The sequence below is a fragment of the Pectinophora gossypiella genome, chromosome 11 (assembly GCF_024362695.1).
Source record: "Pectinophora gossypiella chromosome 11, ilPecGoss1.1, whole genome shotgun sequence".
NCBI classification, from domain to species: domain Eukaryota; kingdom Metazoa; phylum Arthropoda; class Insecta; order Lepidoptera; family Gelechiidae; genus Pectinophora; species Pectinophora gossypiella.
In genome coordinates, this window is record NC_065414.1 from 14,269,094 (window position 1) to 14,287,884 (window position 18,791).

The window sequence follows — 18,791 nt, forward strand, 5'->3', positions numbered from 1 at the left end:
TTGAACTTTTAAGTTGTACTATCTTTTCATTTCAAAATTTCCTTGGAATACGATTTTTTTGTAGTTGACGTACGATCATGCCTTTTTTTCATCTGGCAGCCCTGCTCCAGGGCCAAACCCTTTTTAAAAGTTGAGAAACGTCAAAAAAGTTGCCTGAAGAAGCGGGCCGTTTGTTTTCTCTTCATTTTAATTGAAATAAACAATTAGAATCTAATATAAATTAATCATGAAGTACGTGATATATTTCTCTGTAACGAATTTAATACTTTGTAATTTAATATTTTCTTAAGTGTGGTGTAATATTTGTGAAATTTATGTTTCAGGTTAACAGTGGATGGTTTACTGGTTTATTTCCCTTACGACTATATTTACCCTGAGCAATATGCTTATATGTTGGAACTTAAACGAGCCCTGGATGCTAAGGTATTTTTAAATGTCTTTTAGTACAAATTTTGCCATTACCAATTTTATAGGTTATGTTTTCAATCATTCAAAATAAACAAATTATGCAAGTTATTTTTTTATTTTTAGGGTCACGGGCTGTTGGAGATGCCTTCTGGAACAGGGAAAACTATATCGCTTCTATCCCTGATAGTTGCCTATATGGTTCACAACCCACATCATGTCAGGTAAAAAAAAACAAAGTAAACAGTATTACAAATAATTTGTTTAAATGGTTTTACACAAGATGTGTTATTTGGAATATCTTTTATCTTCTTGTTCTTATTTTTATTTTTTTACAATTAGTACTGTGTATACTATGTTCACATTTCATTCATTGTAAAAACAATATAATAATTACAGGAAGCTGATTTACTGCTCCCGTACATTGCCTGAGATTGAGAAAGTTCTGGAAGAGTTGAAGAACCTTGTCAAGTATTATGAAGAACAGCAGGGAGAGAAACCGAACCTCGTTGGTCTCGTACTCAGCTCACGGAAGAACCTCTGCATACACCCTGATGTAAGAAAATTAAACTTTATTCAGCACACTTGGCATGGTTCTAACAACCTAGGTAGATTGGCATTTGCTTTTTTAAAAAACTATTGCATCTCCATATTAGGTAGGGAACTACTGCACATGAAAACGGGATAATTCTCAGAATGATGGAAATCCTAAGATGTGACATGTTACCTGCCTGTAATATAAGAGTCTATGATGTCAAAGGCTAATTTGTATTTGAACACATTCTATGATTTTCCATCCCAAAGAATGGAACTGAAAACAAATTTAAAAAAAAAACAAAAGAAAATAAGGAATTATGCAACAGAAAATTCCATTTGATATTAACTCAGTATCATGAGCTGAACCATCCTATAATATTTGCATGCTATTGTTGATAGCTGATAAGGAGGAACTTTTATGTATGATAAATTGCAAAAGTCCAATAAGTTTCTTGCAAAGTCAAATTAAGATTATTGTTTTTTTTGGTTGCACTTTAGACCTCCTGGTTACATGTCATTTCTGTAGACCAAAAACACCTACAAAAACATAAATTTTATAATTAAGACAACTAATGGTTCATAATTTCACCACTGTTTTACAAATAATTCGCTGGGCTCACTGACTGAACTTTTGCTCTTTGATTATACAATCAAAGATGAATAGAAGATGGATATATATCCATCACCCTTTTTTAAGACAAATAAAGAGTTAAAATTGAGTTATTTATTGCCAGAATTGGCACTGATACGAATTACCCTATATGGTCACAGGACAGGTGACTTTAGCAAGATGTGCTGGAGTGGAAAAATGGCCTAAACTGAAACGATAAATTGTGGAAATGACAGATGGAGAGACATCGCGGTATCGGGAATACCAGGGTTTCCAGTTACCAAGCCTCGATGCAAGTTAGATAAAAAAAATATCAGCAGAATGAGGGGTGTGAGGTGGATGTACAATCGTAATGAGGGGCTGGTGGTGTGAGGTGGAGGTGCAATTCCTCTGTCGGTGTTTACGACATGGCTGAAATGGAGAATCTGAACTTGAAATCTGAACATATGTTTTTTATTTCCTAGTCTGGCATAGAAGCGAAGATGGTTGCCATCGGTACGGTAATGCAGGACGGAAGGGGCAAGTCACAGGGACTGTAACCTGGAACCTGACAGAGGACAGCAATAACTGTCAGTACTATTTAGAGGCGGAGGACAGGAGTCCTAGTATGGCTTTGTAATAGACTACTCTGGGCGCCATCCAACTTGCGTCAGACAGAGTACTGCGGGGCGGAAGGCAAGAGGGAAACCACTGCCCTATTTTTCCCTAAAAAAGTAGCATGGAAAATGCTGCACCGACAAGAGCGTGGCTCTTAAATTGATAATGATGGCATAGAAGCAAGTATTTGTTGGTATATTGCAGGTGTCAAAAGAACGCGAGGGTAAGCTGGTGGACGGCCGCTGCCACTCGCTGACCGCCAGCTACATTCGGCAGAAACACGAGACTAACAATGAGATACCTATATGTGAGTAACCTGGACGTGAGTAGCTCTACACGATTAAAAACACATAATAACGGGTTCTTACCGCGCTTAAAGCAGGGATATGAGATTCCCGATATTTCGAGTACTGTTGCAAGTGCCATGATCACGGGATGACTGAATCATGATGATCATGCTTTAAACGCGGTAAGAACTCGTTATTATGTGTTTTATTTATGATAATAACCGCGTAAACTTAAAACAAAGCTCTATACAAATTTTAAAAAAAGCCTTTGTTAATGGGCACACAGATACCTACCTAAATGTTACCGCGAATTCGTTGTTTAATAATAAAAATAATATTAAAAACGCACAAACTTCCGACACACATATACAGGGTGTTAGTGACGTCGTAACGAATACTGAGTGGGATGAAAGTGGAATTTTCCACATATATTTTTGTTTTTTTTTAATTTGTTTCAATACCATACTTTTGCGATAGAAAATTCCCCTTGAATTGATGGTTGAAGTTCAGAATAATGAGCTGAATCATCCCCCTCAGTATTTGTTACGATGTCACTAACACCCTGTATATTCACATTCGCAATTAAACAATAATTCGATTCCATTTAAAATCTCTCTCTCTCTCTCTCTCTCTATTTAAGAGCTGCGCTCTTGTCGGTGGAGTAACCGCCATTCCCCTCTTCTTCCCGCCAAATCCTTCAACTCCTTATACGACACGATCTGCACCTTCTCTTTTATTTGTTTCATAAATGTTATCCTAGGTCTACCCCTTCCTCTCTTCCCTTAAATTTTTCCTTCTATAATGTTTGTTTGTTTGTTTAATTTAAAATTTACGCACTTGTAATACTCGAAATCGAATTTACTGTTGTACGTTATTGAAGAAATAAATAACTTTCTATTTTTGATTTTCAGGCCAGTTCTATGAAGGGTTCAGTCGTGAAGGCAAGGAGTCAATGTTACCATACGGAGTGTACACTATGGATGATCTGAAACAGTATGGGGCTGATAGAAACTGGTGTCCGTATTTCCTCTCTAGATTTGCTGTAAGTTGTACAAATTCAAATTCAAATATATTTATTACACATTAACACATCCATACAAAACTTAATAGCTAATGTTATGTTAATAATTTACTTATAAATAAAAGCTGGGTTTCGGCAATATATGAGCCTTTAGTCAAACTTAGCTCAGATGCTGGTAGGGATCGGAGAGCTTCCGTTCTATACGTAGTATTATTCCTTATTCTATGGTAATGGCTTAAACTGGTTCGATACTCGAAATAACTTTGTGAGACAGTCCTTTTTTGATAAGGACATTGCAAGCTTGAATCATCCCTTTTAGGGTTTTCCGATGTTAACTATTTAAAATGTAGCATTAAATTGTATCTATGATAAATAAATAAAATAAATAATAAATAAATAATCTGTATGTCGAAAAATGTAAGAAATTAATAATGTTACGGAAGTGGGTTTCGGGATTGGAAGGAAACTCACTGAGTCCAAGGAGGAACGAATTTATTCACTATACACACGGTACAGTCATGAGCAATATCATGTACCCACTTTAGAACCCTGTCGCACTATCATATTTGACATTTAATGAGGCTTACGGTTTAAATTGTCAAAAAAGGTAATGTGACATGGTTGCAAAGTGTATACATATTAGTACTCGTGACCGTACAGCTTCCGTACAGGGCTTCGTGGTATAACTCCGTCACCGTCACTTCCACTCTATCTTCGCTTTCACTTTTTCACTTCTTCTTCTTGCTCCAATCGCTTTAGAAACTGAACTCGATCTCCTTGCTCTTCCCGCTCTTTATACCCTATGGTCTCAGTCACCAGAATAGTCGCCTCTTTTCTCGAATACGCTCGGGCGGAACCTTCTAGTAAAGAAAAACAAGGACGAAGTTATACGTCAGAAAAGAGAAAGAAGGAATACGGTGACATTCCAGAACTCTCTGGTTGCGGTGTTGGTTTATGCATTGTCAATCCGTCACAATAATAATAACGGCCTCCGTGGTCCAGTGGTTGAGCGTTGTGCTCACGATTCGGAGGTTCCGGGTTCGAATCCCGGTGGGGACAAATCACAAAAAACACTTTGTGATCCCTAGTTTGGTTAGGACATTACAGGCTGATCACCTGATTGTCCAAAAAGTAAAAAGATCCGTGGTTCGGAAGGCACGTTAAGCCGTTGGTCCCGGTTATTACTTACTGATGTAAGTACGTAGTCATTACATGAGTCATGTCAGGGGCCTTTGGCGGCTCAGTAATAGCCCTGACACCAGGATTGATGGGGTTGGTAAGTCACCTCACAATCCACACGATAGAAAAAGACAATAATAATAAAATGTTTTCCAACAGATAATCCACGCCGAGATAGTGGTATACTCGTACCACTACCTGCTCGACCCGAAGATAGCCGAAGTGGTGTCGAAGGAACTAAACAAGCAAGCGGTGGTGGTGTTCGACGAGGCCCACAACATAGACAACGTGTGCATAGACTCGCTCAGCGTCAAGATCACGCGGCGCACCATAGACAGGAGCACGCAGGCTCTCACCTCTCTCGAGAACACTGTCGCACAGTGAGTTGTCACTTTTTAGGGTTGCCAACCTCGAAAGGAAAAACGAATCGCTTATAGGTCGGTAACGGTAACAGCCTCCGTGGTCTACCGGCGAGCGTGCATGAACACCGGGGCGGGCAGAACTGCAAAGCTATCACAAAACAACTTGACAATTTAAGGGGCGAGGTAAACCTCTTAGAGCATTGTCTGAGAGGATTATGTCGGCTTGAAGTTGGCCTGCAGCAATCATTGATCGTCAACCTCCTAACGACCTCCGTGGTCCAGTGATTGAGCGTTGGGCTCACGATCCGGAGGCCCCGGGTTCAAATCCCGGTGGGGACATATCACAAAAATCACTTTGTGATCCCTAGTTTGGTTAGGATATTACAGGCTGATCACCTGATTGTCCGAAAGTAGATGATCCGTGCTTCAGCACGTTAAGCTGTTGGTCCAGGTTAATACTTACCGATGTAAGTAAGTAGTCGTTACATGAGCCATGTCAGGGGCCTTTCGGCTCAATAGTAACCCTGACCCTGGGGTTGGTAATCCACCTCACAACCCACATGATAGATAAAGGTGCAATCTTTATCTATCATGTGGGTTGTGAACAACTAGTTACATTACAAACATGAAATGGACGTTAACAAGAGAGGACTTATCTCCGACTCAGAGGTAGAATAAGAATACAATAATAGGATTGAACAAATAGGTATGAGAATTGGTAGACTTTGGTGTAAAATTGTTTGTTGTAATATTAATCGGGAGCGGAAAATTAAAGTCGTGTTTCTTTGTGACTCCATCCTGCTAATATTCTTTATTGGCGTCAGTTATTAGCGACATCTCTTATAATTTTTGGTTACTACGTTACATTTTCAAATACATATAGAGATAAAAACGAGGGAACTAATTGGTTCCTAAAAAAAATGTTCCTAAAATATGCGCTAGATGGCGCTTGTCCGAAACAATGATAAATAAAAATAACCTCTCAACATAATTAACGACTTGTATCTTTGGCTTCCCGCCATGCTCTGCCGTTACCCGTGATGAACGCGTGTCACAGGATCCGGCAGGAGGACGCAGCGCGGCTGGCGGCGGAGTACGAGGCCATGGTGGAGGGGCTGCGGGAGGCGCAGCTGCAGCGCGACACCGACCTCATCCTCGGGAACCCCATCCTGCCCGACGAGGTGCTCAACGGTAACACACCTCCATCTTTATTTTTTAACCGACTTCAGTAAAGGAGGTGGTTGTCAATTTGACCCGTACCTATGTATTATTCTAGTCACGTCAAAAAAAATTGTTATCTTGTTTTTTTTTTATCTTTAGTATACAGGTGACAGTGACATCGTAACGAAAACTTTGAGGAATTATTCAGACCGTGATACTGAGTTGACATCAAGTGAAATTTTTCGTCAAGTATAAAAGTAAAATAATTAAAAAAATATATAAAATAAATCTTGAATTTTCGACGGGAAATTCCACTTGACATCAACTCAGAGTCAGGATCTGAATCATCCCCCTCAGTATTCGTTACGGTGTCACTAACACCCATACCTTCTTGTATGGCTCCCTGTACGTACTTGTATGGGGTGTAAGCGTGTAAGTGATATCGTAACGAATACTCAGGGGGATGATTCAGCTCCTGATTCTGAGTTAATATCTAATTAATGATGATAATGTTCTTTTTTGCAGAGGTAGTGCCGGGTAATATTAGGAACGCGGAACATTTCCTCGGCTTCCTGAGAAGGTTTATAGAATACCTGAAGACTAGACTGCGGCTCCAGCACGTGGTTCAAGAGTCACCAGCGGGTGAGAATCGGTTATTGGCCCTGATTGCTATCTACTATCTATCCACTCAGCCTGTATCCACCCACTGCTGGGTATAGGCCTCCTTTCTTTCACGCCATCCTTTCCGGTCCTGTGCAAAACTCATTCATTGCTTTCCGACATACCTCACAATGTCATCCGACCACCGGACTGGTGATCTGCCTTGATATCGCATACCATCCCTTGGCCACCATTCAGTAACAGCCTTAGTCCATCTGTTGTTTTCCGGCTTGCCAAGTATCCTGCCCATCTGCACTTAAGACTAGCGATTCGTATACCTACATCTTCTTATCGTGTGGGTTGTGAGGTGGAATACCAGCCTCATCAACCCTGGTATCAGGGTTACTATTGAGCCGCCAAAGGCCCCTGACATGGCTCATGTAACAACCACTTACTTACATCAGTAAGTAGTAACCGGGACCAACGGCTTAACGTGCCTTCCGAAGCACGGATCATCTTACTTTCGAACAATCAGGTGATCAGCTTGTAATGTCCTAACCAACCTAACCAGTTAAGCCGTTTGTCCCGGTTATTACTTACTGATGTAAGTACGTAGTCGTTATATGAGTCATGTCAGGGGCCTTTGGCGGCTCAATAGTAACCCTGACACCAGGGTTGATGAGGTTGGTAATTCACCTCACAACCCACACGATAGTAGAAGTGTCCATTTGGCGTGAACATACCTCATAAAATAAAAAAATTCACAGTATCTGTTTCTCACGGTGACTAAAGTAGGTACAGTCTGAAAATAATAATTTAAAAAAGTATTTCCCGCACAAACGGATTCTTTTAAAAATACATAAACTGCCTATATACGTCCCACTGCTGGGCACAGGCCTCCCCTCAATCAACCGGAGGGGGTATATAAAAATATTATTTTTAAAATCGTGACAGAAGTGACCTGCTTGTATAGTATAAAGAAAAATACGATTTTTTTGTGACAAAAGCATAGGATACTGTGACCAAAGGACTAACTCTGGGCCCTGTACCAGTTATTTACTATGTTATGAATATGTATTACAAATAACCATAATAATCATGTATTAAAATTGTGCGTAACTGATTACTTACAGATGTTTTCCAACATATTTTTTTAAAGTTTTTTTATTACTCTACAACAAATGCTATTTACAGATGCAAATAACATCTCGGAAAAAAAATATAATCTTATCAAAATAATACTTATTATAATTAGCTAAAGCATAAAATAATTGGTTATAAATAGGTAACAGCGCCATCTAGCGGAACGTTGATGAACCGTTAGAATGACTATAAACATCAGACCTTGCGCTATAAACCATTCGAAGCGCTTACATACTGTCGTCGTATTTCAGCAACAATTTAATAGATAGCGCCACATGACACTTTTTATTTAATAAAAAAAACCTAAAAATATTTTAGTTCCATAAAAATCCGTCGGATGTCGCTGTTCTGGCTGCTACATTTTCTACATCGCGGTGTTAAGATTTACTCTTCATTTGATTGGGTCAAATCAGTTATCCAGTTTCAGTAACTCTGGTTTCCCTTCAAAACGCATAAATCTTTCGCCTTTTACTAAAGATTTCCGTGGAGGGGAACACTCAAATGAGTCTTAAGACTATTTTTTGACGCTTTGCTTCGGCGAAGCTTATAGAAACTTGAAATCAACTACCCTATGATACGATGTACCGACGTAAATCATCACATCATACTTATGTTAGGATCCAAGCAAATGTTATTCCTTAGTCTTTGCTTGTCCCAATGGGAAATAGGCGTGAGTTTATGTATGTATGTATGTACCCCTGTGTACCCTTTCGTGGATACCGGAGGGATGCTGTTATGTTAAATATATTACCAAAATATATATTTTTTTCTCATGTTTGAATTATTAATGATTATCACGTGCTTAGCGGTGAAGGAAAACATCGTGAGGAAACCCACATTCCCGACAAATTAGTTTCGGCCTACTTGTATTGGGCTGGTTTTCCCTTCGGGTTAGAAGATCAGACAGGCAGTTGCTTCTCTAAAAACCCGGACCTGTCAAATCTTCAGGTTAGGTAAGCGTACCCTGTGAGAAAAGGGGTTACTCCAGATGATGATGATGATTTAACAAAGAGTATTCTTTACAGGTTTCCTGAAAGACGTGGCAGCGCGCGTGTGTATAGAACGCAAGCCGCTCAGGTTCTGCGCGACCCGGTTGGCCTCCCTCATGAGGACCTTGGAGATCCCGGACCCCTCCGACTTGGGGTCCCTCACACTGATAACACACTTGGCCACACTAGTGTCAACGTATACAAAAGGGTTCACGATCATTATAGAACCTTTTGATGATAAAACCCCAACAGTGTCGAACCCTATTCTGCACTTTTCGTGAGTATTTTTTATTGTTTTTTCTTAATACGGGCCCGTTCCAACCCCGGTACCGGACTTGTACTAATGAGTTATTAATGATAAAAACTGTCTCTTTCTCCCATCAGTAGGGCTAACATGCGCAAGGTGATAAAAAATTGTCCTGGTTGTTTTATCGATCGTGACGATATAATTGTCGTTTTGTCGATCGGTGCTAAAATGGCACCGTCTAATTTTAAGTTATACCCGTCATTTTCTTATCCGTCGAAAACGAAAGGGACGGATGATTGTCAACAAGTTAATTTTAAAACGAATGAATAACGCGGGCGAATAAAATAGGCAACTCGATGGTATGCAATCCGTTTGACGTGCTGTCTACTTAACACTGTCGGGTTATTGGCCGATGTAAAATTTTTAGACGGTTGTTTTAGATTTCTGCTTAATATTGACGTGTATTCCATAAATTTTATGCCTATCGATTACTCGTCCTTTTCTTTTTCAGCGGATAAGAAAATGACAGGTATAACTTAAAATTAGATGGCGTCTGCAGGAATTAGCACCTATGTGTACTCAATTAAGTCATGTCGTTCTGTCAAAATATGAACTTATCTCACTTATCGATTTCGAGAAAGTTTATTGAATCGATCGATAATTTTATCACGTTGCGCATGTTAGCCCTGCTGGTGTCGCTACTGTCGGTTGTTCTTAAATTTTGACAGTTTAGAACGTAGAAACGAATCAAGAGCTGAATTTATTGACAATACCTGACAGTACAAGAAAAAAGAATATAATAAAATGTCATATTAAAAAACACCACTTTATTGCACAATTAAAAAACAAAACAAACACATCTTAAATAAAACACCTCCTCTAATGCGTAACATCGAGGCAAGGTGCCCAAAAAAAAAAAATGCCAATGAGGTCGCTCCAAGGAGCCCGTAGTTAACGAGATCGTGAGCCCAGTGCTTATCACGCCAGACAAAGAAAAAAAAAGAAACCACTGAACCATGGAGGCTGTTGTTCTGTTGTTGTGTGTTTATAGTTGTTGTAATTTAAATTCCAGATGTATGGACTCTTCAATAGCGATGCGACCCGTGTTCGCCAGGTTTCAAAGCGTCATCATCACGTCTGGTAAGAGAATAGGGAACATGCGTGTTAGATATTGATTTACCACTACCGTAGATACAGCGCTTGATACAAAAATGCGGCGAAAACATGGCGCTTGTTTAGCTATACATTCGTACACAGCAGGGCTGCCAGATGAAAAAAAGGCATGATCGTACGTCAACTACAAAAAAATCGTATTCCAAGGAAATTTTGAAATGAAAAGATAGTACAACTTAAAAGTTCAAAGTTTTTTATGAAAAATGAGAATAATTCGTTAAGAATCTGAAAAATAATAATAATAAATAAATAATAAAATCAATCATCAATCTAAATCATATCTTTTTTAATTTCTTCTACACTTGTGATTAAAAAATGCCTGCAGCGTTGAAAAAAATCAAAGCTGCCGGAGGAACACATTTGTTTTATTACGAAATGTTGCCAGGTACCGAAAAATCGTACATTTTCCGTACGATCGTAGTCTTGCGATCGTACATGAGTAGAAATGCCAAAAAATCGTACGAGTACGATTAAAATCGTACATCTGGCAGCCCTGTTTGCAGCATACCTACACAGCGGTATATAGATTCAATAAAATCGTATCAAATTAAGAAATTAGTCTTAATACGTATATTAGCGCGCGGTGCTTCGTAACGCGATCGGTTTATACTGCGACTCTGATTGACCGGGAGTACTTGTTTTAGTGTATTTTAAACTAAATTAATAATTTTAAAATGTTTATACTATGATGATGACTAAATATGATGTTCCAAGCTTCTGTTTTTGCAAGTTTTTACCACGTAATTCCGAATGTTGCCTGTTCGGCGCCTAATCGCGCACTGAGATAAAGTACTGTCAACGTCGCTATATTAACAGTAACTTTGCGTCCCACTTTTTGAGCGCTGATGTTCAATCTACGGTAGTAGTCAATCTATGATATTAGAGCACGAGTAGTAGGGTACTCTGATCCCAAGGTAACAGAAACCTTTGTGGAGGACGCATAGCGCCAGTTAAACGATGGCTCACTGTCACAGATTACTTTTATTGGATGGTCTCTGTACGGTGTACAACGGTGTACAATAGGGAATGCAATCGCGATCAGAGATCGCAAATTCGAGATCCCGCGGGATCCCGAGATTTTTGGGATCTCGTCTAGTTCATAAAAGAAATAAACGACCGCACGGCAGTATCAGCGAGTAAGGGTGCGGTGGTTTCCTCTCTCGCTCTAGCAAATGACGGTTCTGAGTAACAAAAAAGGATAGAATACTGATTCGTTTCCAGGCACGCTATCACCCCTGGACATGTACCCAAAGATCCTGGACTTCAACCCCGTCGTGATGAGCTCGTTCACCATGACGTTAGCCAGGCCCTGTATACTGCCCATGGTGAGTTTTGATAGTCTTTACTTGCAGGTCTTCATCATTAATTTAACAGCCATGCCTTGTGGGTAATTTGTGGGTCCTTAGAAAAGGTTCAGTACGATCTAGTCTGAACCGGCGTGCGTGTTTGAAACGACGTGGAGGAAGCAAATGTAAGTCCATGGTCTCTGCTTACCCCGGTGGGAAATAGGCGTGAGTTTATGTACGTATAACCTAAAAACCTTTCGGCGAATAAGAGATGTTGAACAACCCCTATCCCTATCCATCCATAGGGAAGGCCCGTGCCCCAGCAGTGGGGACGTTAATGGGCTGATGATGATGAACAACATTGACAATGCTTCCAGGTGGTGTCAAAAGGTAGCGACCAAGTGGCGATCTCCTCTAAATACGAGACAAGAGAAGATGTGGCGGTCATCAGAAATTATGGACAGCTACTTGTTGAGGTAAGAAACTTACAGGAGGGTTAAAAAGGCCACATCGAAGCAATTCATCTAAAAAAGCAATATTGCTACTTGACATTTGCGCTTATAAAAGAAAGAAAGAAAATAACGTTTATTATAAAGGGACACCACAGTAACAAATACAAAACAAATAACAAATATATAATATAGAAAGTGCGCAATGCACACAAATGTCAAATAGCAATATTGTTTTTTTTTTTTTAAGTTAATTGCTTTGATGTTGCCTTTTTAAACACCCCAGCTAATTTTATTTTAAGCTATACCTGTCATGTTCTTATGCGCTGAAAAAGAAAGGGACAGGCATACAAAATGTCAATTTTAGGCAGAAATTTAAACAACCACCTCAATATTTTACTTTGTCCAATAACCCGACAGAATTAAGATGACAGCACACGTCAAACGGGTAACATAGTTACTTACTAAATAACGATATAACAATGATGATTCGATGTCGGGTTTAGCAATGCTTCTTAGCGTTTAAGGTATTGTGTTCATGTTTTTGTTTTCAATAAAAAAAATATGCGGGTTTGAATTCCCCTCAGATCGCAGCGGCGGTCCCCGACGGCGTGGTATGTTTCTTCACGTCATACCTGTACCTGGAGAGTGTGGTCGGCGCCTGGTACGATCAAGGTAGTACACTTGTTATTACTCCGCTTATTTCAAACTGCCCCCGTGGCTCAGTGGTTGAGCGTGGGACTTACGATCCGGACGTCCCGGATTCGAATCGCGGTGGGGACATAAATCATAAAATCACTCTATGATCCCCAATTTGCTTAGGGCATTAGGCTGATCATCCGATGTCCGAAATTAAGATAATCCGTATGGCCCTGTTTATATATGTTACTCCTTGTATTAATTATGAACTTGCTAATTAAGAACTTGAGATGGCCCATCGTTACGTTTTCAAACGCAATCTAATGTAAAGATTCCGTTGTAAAATCATCATTCCCCTAGCGTTTCTTACAGGGTCCGCTTACTTAACCTGATGATTTGACAGGTCCGGTTTTATACAGAAACGACTGACTGTCTAACCTTCTAACCCGCCAAGGGAAAACCAGCCCAATACAGGTTAGGTCACATACCTAAAATGCATTTCTCGGGAATGTGGGTTTCCTCACGATGTTTTCCTTCATCGCTGTGCACGTGATAATAATTTATGGTCCAAACATGAATTCCTGAATTTATTGAGGTTTGTACTGGATTCGAAGCTGTGACTTCAAAGCATAGAATAAGGAATTATACGAATAGAACTGCAACTCTCCGCTCCCCACCAGCGGCTGAGATAGGTTTACCTCAAACCCGACGATGTAGTGTCCGTGTAAAATGGTATTTTTGTATGAAGTGTCCGGGGAGTGCTCAAGGAGAGGCAAGCATTCTACCAACTGGGCGACCACGGCTCCGTTGTAAAATATGTTTCCTTGGACATTTCAGGCGTAGTGGCGAGTTTACAACGGCACAAGTTGCTGTTTATTGAAACGCAGGATGCCGCTGAGACCAGTTTCGCTTTAATTAATTATATTAAGGTATGTATACATATACATAATAGTATACATATAACAGCCTAGTGGTCTAGTGGTTAGAGCGTTAGGCTCACGATCTGGAGGTCCGGGTTCGATTCCCGATGGGGACATTGTCGAAATCACTTTGTGAGACTGTCCTTTGTTTGGTAAGGACTATTCAAGCTTGAATCACTTAAATATCCGAAAAAGTAAGATGATTCCGTGCTTCGGAGGGCACGTTAAGCCGTTGGTCCCGGCTATTAGCCGTAAAAACACCTCCACCAACCCGCATTGGAGCAGCGTGGTGGAGTATGCTTCATACTCCCTCCGGTTGATTGAGGGGACGCCTGTGCCCAGCAGTGGGACGTATATAGGTGAGCGTCAGAATCGCTGGTTGTCTGAACCGTTGCCCAATGAGAGTTGATTCAAGAATTGCTACATATTTGCTTATATTTGCTACATAGTTTAGATAATTGCTACATATGATATATATTTCGAAACAAGATGTTTTTTTTGACCAGCCATACTGACGTTTGGTTAGCTGTTGGCCTTCTAGTTTAAGATCAAGCATACGGAGTTTCCCAAAACGTGTTGGGCCTATAATTGCTACATATTTACTTCATTTATATATTTTAGTTGTAGCCTTATACGTACATTAAATAAAAAGACAGCTTTAATTTGAATTTGTCCAAGGAAAAAGTGCCTGACAAAATTATAAAGGCAAATACCTAATTATGCAGCGCAAGCCGAACAATATTTTTAGGCTCTGGCAACCGAATGTAAGCTGTCTTTTTATTTAATGTACGTATAAGGCTACAACTAAAATATATAAATGAAGTAAATATGCAGCAATTATAGGCCCAACACGTTTTGGGAAACTCCGTATGCTTGATCTTAAACTAGGAGGCCACCAGCTAACCAAACGTCAGTATGGCTGGTCAAAAAAAACATCTTGTTTCGAAATATATATCATATGTAGCAATTATCTAAACTATGTAGCAAATATAAGCAAATATGTAGCAATTCTTGAATCAACTCTCATTGGGCAACGGTTCAGACAACCAGCGATTCTGTATGTATACATATGAATTAAGTAACAATGAGTTCGACGTTTGACCGCATTCATTGATGACGTCACGTCCAGTATTTCCATACTAATTCCCATGGTATATGAAAATCAGGTATGCTCAAAAGTGACAGCTAACATTTCAAGGTTAGCCCAGCTGACGTCATCCCACCCTGCGTTGCCATTTTGTAAAAAATAAATTACTCACGACCAATGTTTTTATATTTACTTTGCAGGGAAATTTTGAACTATTTGTAAAAGATTTACTTACAAATTTATATCCTTGGAATGTTGGGAGATACCAATTCAATGGTAACACTTACGTCATCAAAGGGCTAACAATGGCGGCTTTTCATATGATAGAGCATACCTGGGGGGTTAAAATGGCCACATCGAAGCAAATCACCTGAAAAAAGCATTATTGCTATTTGACATTCGATTGCATTGCGCACTTACTTTTAATGCGCAAATGTCAAATTGCAATATTGCTTTTTTAGATGAATTGCTTCGATGTGGCCTTCTTGACCCCCTGGTGTTCTTATACCATGCAAACTCCAAAGAAAACTTTCGTTTTGACGTTTCATAAAATGTCATTTGACTAGTTCGTCAAGTGGCGCATCATGATGCGCCCGTAAAGCTGCGGGCCTAGCACCGTAAGCACGCGACTCTTTCTCGCCGCGACAGAGATCATCTGTCTCTTTCTGCGCAGTACTGTGAGAGAGGGACGGGTGACGTATGTCGAGAGAGAGTCGCGCGCTCACGGCGCTAAGGCCGCTGGTGTGTGGCAGGCGTGCGAGAGCGGGCGCGGCGCGGTGCTGCTGTCGGTGGCCCGCGGGAAGGTGTCGGAGGGCGTGGACTTCGACCACCACCTCGGCCGCGCCGTGCTCATGTTCGGCATCCCCTACGTGTTCACACAGAGCCGCATACTCAAGGCGCGCCTCGAGTACCTCAGGGACCAATTCCAGGTATCTTTTTTTTTTCTTTTTTATTTAAATAACATAACACAATCTCACGATTGATCAGCCTGCAACGTAAAATACAGGGTGTCAGTGACATCGTAACGAATACTTTCCACTTGATATTAACCCTGAATCATCCCCCTTAGTATTCGTTACGATGTCACTAACACCCTGGTACCCTCGGAGCTGGATTATTAATAGTATGTTAAAGATAAATTATTTATTCGCTATGGCTATTGCAGCGGCTTATTATGGCTTATTGGAAGCTAGATTGTAATATTATGAAGCGTATATTTAATAATTTTAATGTTTTATTTATATAAACCAATCACGTTGGACTAACAGAAAGCTCGGTGAGGTGTGTGTACTTAGTTCATCTTGCGATGAATGTACCTCTGACTACCCCAATTGGAATACATACATAAACTCACGCCCATTTCCTATCAGGGTAAGCAGAGACTATAGAATTCTTCCATACCGTACCTACTTAACTACTTAGTTTCAAATACCGTACCGGCGTGCGTGTATATAGCGATTGATGAATGTGGACGAAGCAAGAGAAGTGTATCAGGATCGAAACAAATGGAATTCCATACTCTTTGCTTACCCCGGTGGGAAATAAGCATGAGTTTATGTATGTATGTTATTTTGAAATGTTGATATCAAATATTTACTCGTATGTTACAGATTCGCGAGAATGACTTCTTGACGTTCGACGCGATGAGACACGCCGCACAGTGCGTTGGGCGGGCATTGCGGTAAGGCCAGACAAGTATTGAATAAATTACCAAAATACATATCATCAAAGCAACGCAAGTTCACATCACTAATTTAAGCGCAACGCTCTTGTCAGTCTATCATTTTCCATGCTACTTTTTAGGGAAAAGTACAGTGGTTTTCCTCTTGCCTTCTGCCCGCAGTACTGTGTGACGCGAGTGGGATGGCGCCGAGAGCAGTCACTTTCAAAGCCGTACTAGGATTCCTGTCTTCCGCCTCTGAATATATCTTCTGAATATAATTTTAAAGAACGTCTAGGGCCCTGTGCCGAGGTTTTTCTTGCAGCTTCTTTTCCCCGGCTATACAGGTTGTGAGAAGCTGCAGTAGTTTTAGGCGGATGAGACGTTCGTTATGTAAAAATTGACGATTCAAAGTGTAACTATGTTACCTACTGAATAAAGATATTTTTGAATTTGAATAGTACCGACAGTTACTGCTACCCTCTGTCAGGTCCCAGACGGACGGAGGTTGTGTAAAGCAAGTTACACAATACGTCAGGACGTCTTTAGCCAGCCATGTTTGGCTGTTTGGGTCGTGTCCGGCAAATATTTGCGTGTTAAGCTTGTCCGCCTTTTGTTGGAGTAGTACCTACGACGAGGTGCCGGGCGAGCAAAGGGGCGCGGAGATCAAACTGCGTGTGACTACACATACTTTTTTCCATCAACCCAAACATGTCCAGCTTTTAGTTAAGCTGTTGGTACCGGTTACTACTTACTGATGTAAGTATGTAGTCGTTACATGAGCCATGTCGGGGGCCTTTGGCGGCTCAATAATAACCTTGACACTAGGGTTGATGAGGTTGGTATCCATCTCATGACCCACACGATAAGAAGACTCAGTCATCCCGTGATCATGGCACTTGCAACAGTGTCGAAATATCGGGAGTCTCATATGCTTAAACGCGATAAAAACCCGTTATTATGTGTTTTAATTAAGAAGAAGACTGACGGATAAAGGCTGCTTATGTAATGTTCATGTTGTCAGAGGCAAGACGGACTACGGCATAATGATCTTCGCGGACAAGCGGTTCAGCCGCGCGGACAAGCGCACCAAGCTGCCGCGCTGGATACAGGAGCACCTCAAGGACTCGCTCACCAACCTCTCCACGGAGGAGGCAGTGCAGGTACGTGCAACGGGGGTGGTGAAGGGGTAATAAGGGTCGACGAAAGCCCCTCATTCAACACTTACCTGTCGCCAGCGCGATGAACATCCTCTATGCTTTTGTACCTAGTTTTTTAAGTGATGTTATTTCTTGTCTTTGTGTGTAGCGTTCTTTTATAATAAACGATTTCTAATTCTATTCCATGGAACACCACAGCGGCTACAGAACTACCCCCCCGTTATGGCCGTCAGACATCACGCACACAGATTCGCGTGTACAATAACGTTAATGTGTAGTCTCAGTGGAAAAGGAAGTGTTTTGTATGAAGTGTCCGGGGTGTGTTATAGCTATTGGCCTTCTATATATAACGGGGTTCGTTAGTTCTTTCAAATATGAAGATGTGGGTCAGAATGCCGGGTGTATTGTTACAGATATGAATATGTTTACACGAAAGTAATAGACCTCCATAAAACGAGAGAAATTATAATCATAAAGTGAACCGCGGTCCTAACGGTCAGAATAGCGGGTGTGTGTTGAAAATGAACGTAATAGATATTCACCAAGGGAATGTACCTCACAAAAATGCAATCTAAATCAAAATTGGACGAGTAATTAACGAGGAAATCAATAAAAAAAATATATATTGTGAGGGCGCTTTCACACTATCGACTTTCCTCAGCGATTGCACAAAAATAACATTCGTTACATGTAACGTGTATTCACGTTCCCTACAGATTTGCAAGCGCTGGCTGAGGCAAATGGCGCAACCGTTCACGAGGGAAGACCAGCTCGGCGTGTCACTGCTCACCCTCGCACAGCTACAGTCGAAGGAACAACAGGATAAGATTGAGAAACAAGTCATACAAAAATGAAATGACCTTAGATTTAATGAGGAAATTGTGCAAATCATCAGAATGAACATACCACGTAAGACGTATATGCTCATCGTGTGTACGAGTTTAGGTGTAGGACGTTTACATGCGTATAGGACGTGTACGTGCGTATAGGACGTGTACATGCGTATGGGACGTGTGCATGCGTATAGGACGTGTGCATGCGTATAGGACGTGTGCATGCGTATAGGACGTGTGCATGCGTTATGGGACGTGTGCATGCGTTATGGGACGTTTGCATGCGTTATAGGACGTGCACTTACGTATAGGATGTATATATTAGTCTAACTACAATACAATTCATTGTCTTGTTAAGACAGGTAAAATGTTTTACTAACATTGTGGTATGTTATGTATGTTTTAGTTATAAGAAAATGTTTCAATAAAACATATTTTTAAAGCTT

At 40.6% G+C, this 18,791-nt stretch overlaps 1 protein-coding gene and 1 non-coding gene across 2 annotated transcripts; both read left to right on the forward strand.

Annotated features, from left to right (window-relative positions):
* Positions 1 to 134: 134 nt before the first annotated feature.
* On the forward strand, positions 135 to 18,791 carry LOC126370534 (general transcription and DNA repair factor IIH helicase subunit XPD). Its single transcript, XM_050015427.1, has 19 exons — positions 135 to 231; positions 324 to 423; positions 532 to 629; positions 805 to 961; positions 2,354 to 2,456; positions 3,348 to 3,478; positions 4,796 to 5,016; positions 6,056 to 6,189; positions 6,685 to 6,801; positions 8,928 to 9,168; positions 10,211 to 10,278; positions 11,533 to 11,636; positions 11,975 to 12,073; positions 12,634 to 12,721; positions 13,523 to 13,614; positions 15,445 to 15,621; positions 16,303 to 16,373; positions 17,377 to 17,515; positions 18,229 to 18,791. The coding sequence occupies exons 1-19, from the start codon at positions 227 to 229 to the stop codon at positions 18,364 to 18,366; spliced, it is 2,283 nt and encodes a 760-aa protein (XP_049871384.1). The 5' UTR covers positions 135 to 226; the 3' UTR covers positions 18,367 to 18,791.
* LOC126371049 (U5 spliceosomal RNA) lies at positions 8,330 to 8,447 on the forward strand. Its single transcript, XR_007566943.1, has one exon. It is a non-coding gene; the product is annotated as a U5 spliceosomal RNA (small nuclear RNA).

What these genes read in the sequence shown, in the direction of transcription:
- LOC126370534 (XM_050015427.1), top strand. An exon ending in AAGCGTCATCATCACGTCTG is followed by an intron (nt 10,279 to 11,532) that starts GTAAGAGAATAG and finishes ATTCGTTTCCAG; the next exon opens with GCACGCTATCACCCCTGGAC. An exon ending in TGCGTTGGGCGGGCATTGCG is followed by an intron (nt 16,374 to 17,376) that starts GTAAGGCCAGAC and finishes TCATGTTGTCAG; the next exon opens with AGGCAAGACGGACTACGGCA.